General features: G+C 36.4%; 1 protein-coding gene across 1 annotated transcript; it reads left to right on the plus strand.

Moving 5' to 3' along the window:
* Nucleotides 1-376: 376 nt before the first annotated feature.
* LOC113367005 (zinc transporter ZIP1-like) lies at nucleotides 377-1,474 on the plus strand. The gene is given in 4 exon segments (XM_026608640.1): nucleotides 377-791; nucleotides 794-840; nucleotides 842-1,025; nucleotides 1,331-1,474. Coding segments are annotated over 4 exon segments (780 nt in total). The 5' UTR covers nucleotides 377-385; the 3' UTR covers nucleotide 1,474.
* Nucleotides 1,475-1,813: the final 339 nt, after the last annotated feature.

The raw sequence follows: 1,813 nt of genomic DNA on the forward strand, positions 1-1,813 counted from the left end.
ATGTGATGCTGGCTAAAGGGGTCGCTATGATAAGCCTTTTTACTTTATCTATGATCTGTGGAATAATACCTATGAAACTTATAGCTGCTTAAAGTCTAAACAAAATGATAGCAAAGGCAAAAGATGCTCCAAGCAGCATCATGAAGACAGTTTAGAGCGAAGCGCGCCAGATGTAGAACAAAGAAAAATACAGGAGCCGACTACATTCAAGAAACACGGATTGTTCAACTACTATTAAATTTTGGAGGTGGCGTCTTGATGGCAACAACATTTCTTCATTTACTACCAGAGGTTAAAGAAATGTTGAAGCTCTTTCTGAAAATGGGCACATTCCGGAATTACCATTCCAATTGGCTGAATTACTTATGTGTTTGGCTTTTTTATAATGTTTTTGATTGATGAATCAGTGCACGTGTATATACACCGTCGCGAACGTATAAATGCCGCTATGCATCGAGCAGGTGAAGATGAGAAACTTGAAGATATATTTAATCGCAATTTAAGCTTTCGTAAACGCGGAAAAGATAACTCATTCTGTCAACAGAGTACATGCACAAACATTGATCAAAATCTCAATGACAATTGCGGCGAGATTTGCGTTATTTCTGGTAAAAATGACGTAAAGGCACCGCCTAAGCATATTGACAAAGAGGATGCTTTGGTTAAGAATGTAAGAGGATTACTTATTGTTTTAGCATTAAGCGTTCACGAGCTATTTGAAGGATTGGCCGTTGGCTTATCAAGTTCTACTTCTAACGTATATTACTTATTTGGAGCAGTCAGCGCACATAAATAGTAATCGCCTTTTGCATAGGAATCGAACTTGTGAGTTCGAATTTAAAAAACTAAACTAGTAATAGCTTACATTTTCACCTTCGCCGTAGTAAGTCCTCTAGGCATAGGATTGGGGCTGGTGGTAAGCAGCAGCGCAGCGCAAGGATTGCCCACGACCATATTACAAGGTATGGCTTGCGGTACACTGTTATATGTAGTTTTCTTCGAAATTCTTCTACCAAGCGTGCAAGGAAAACATGAACATTCACATTTTGGGGATGCTACTCATAACCATCATCAAACGCCTGCTTATGATTATTATACATCACCCCCACCAAATTATTCTAGTAGTGACAACCTAGATTCTGCAGAATCATCACAATCTCACGAAACTTCAGAGGGAAATAATGAGATATACCGGAGGTATGAGGAAAATATCACAAATCAAGGCGATAAGAAAGAAGAGATGATGAAAGAGTTTTTGCATCAGCTCGAGTTCATACAGAAAATGAACACAAACATCATGATCACGATATGAGCGCATGGAGCGATTTCAGCGGATTACTGCAGTATATTGCAGTTTTGATTGGATTTTTGATCATGTTTGGATTGCAATTCGCAACTGGCCATCAACATTCACATGGGGACGGTGGACATGAACACAGTCATACGCACAACGGACATGAACATGAGCACTGATTGGCGAAGAAGAAAAACTAGGAAGGTTGAGACTTAATCAGCTGTGTGATGAGGCCGGAGGACGGTATTTAAGATGACATCAGTTTTTATTTATTATTAATGATATTACTATATGCTATTTGTAGTAGGTATATGCCATTTTGTATTTTAATTTTATGATAGAATTGATTTTTATTCCATAATTAATGATTGTTTATTTAGAACAACATGTATTATAGATGCTTCTATGTTAAGAATTTGTAAAATGTTATATCGTAATTTTTTTAAAAAAATATATTTATTTAGAAATAAATAAATTTAATTTCAATGTCTGCAATGTACAAAAGAAAAAATGAAAACT

The sequence above is a fragment of the Ctenocephalides felis genome, unplaced genomic scaffold (genome assembly GCF_003426905.1).
Source record: "Ctenocephalides felis isolate EL2017-DRISC unplaced genomic scaffold, ASM342690v1 CF-g0.4_SCAFFOLD_00652, whole genome shotgun sequence".
NCBI lineage: Eukaryota > Metazoa > Arthropoda > Insecta > Siphonaptera > Pulicidae > Ctenocephalides > Ctenocephalides felis.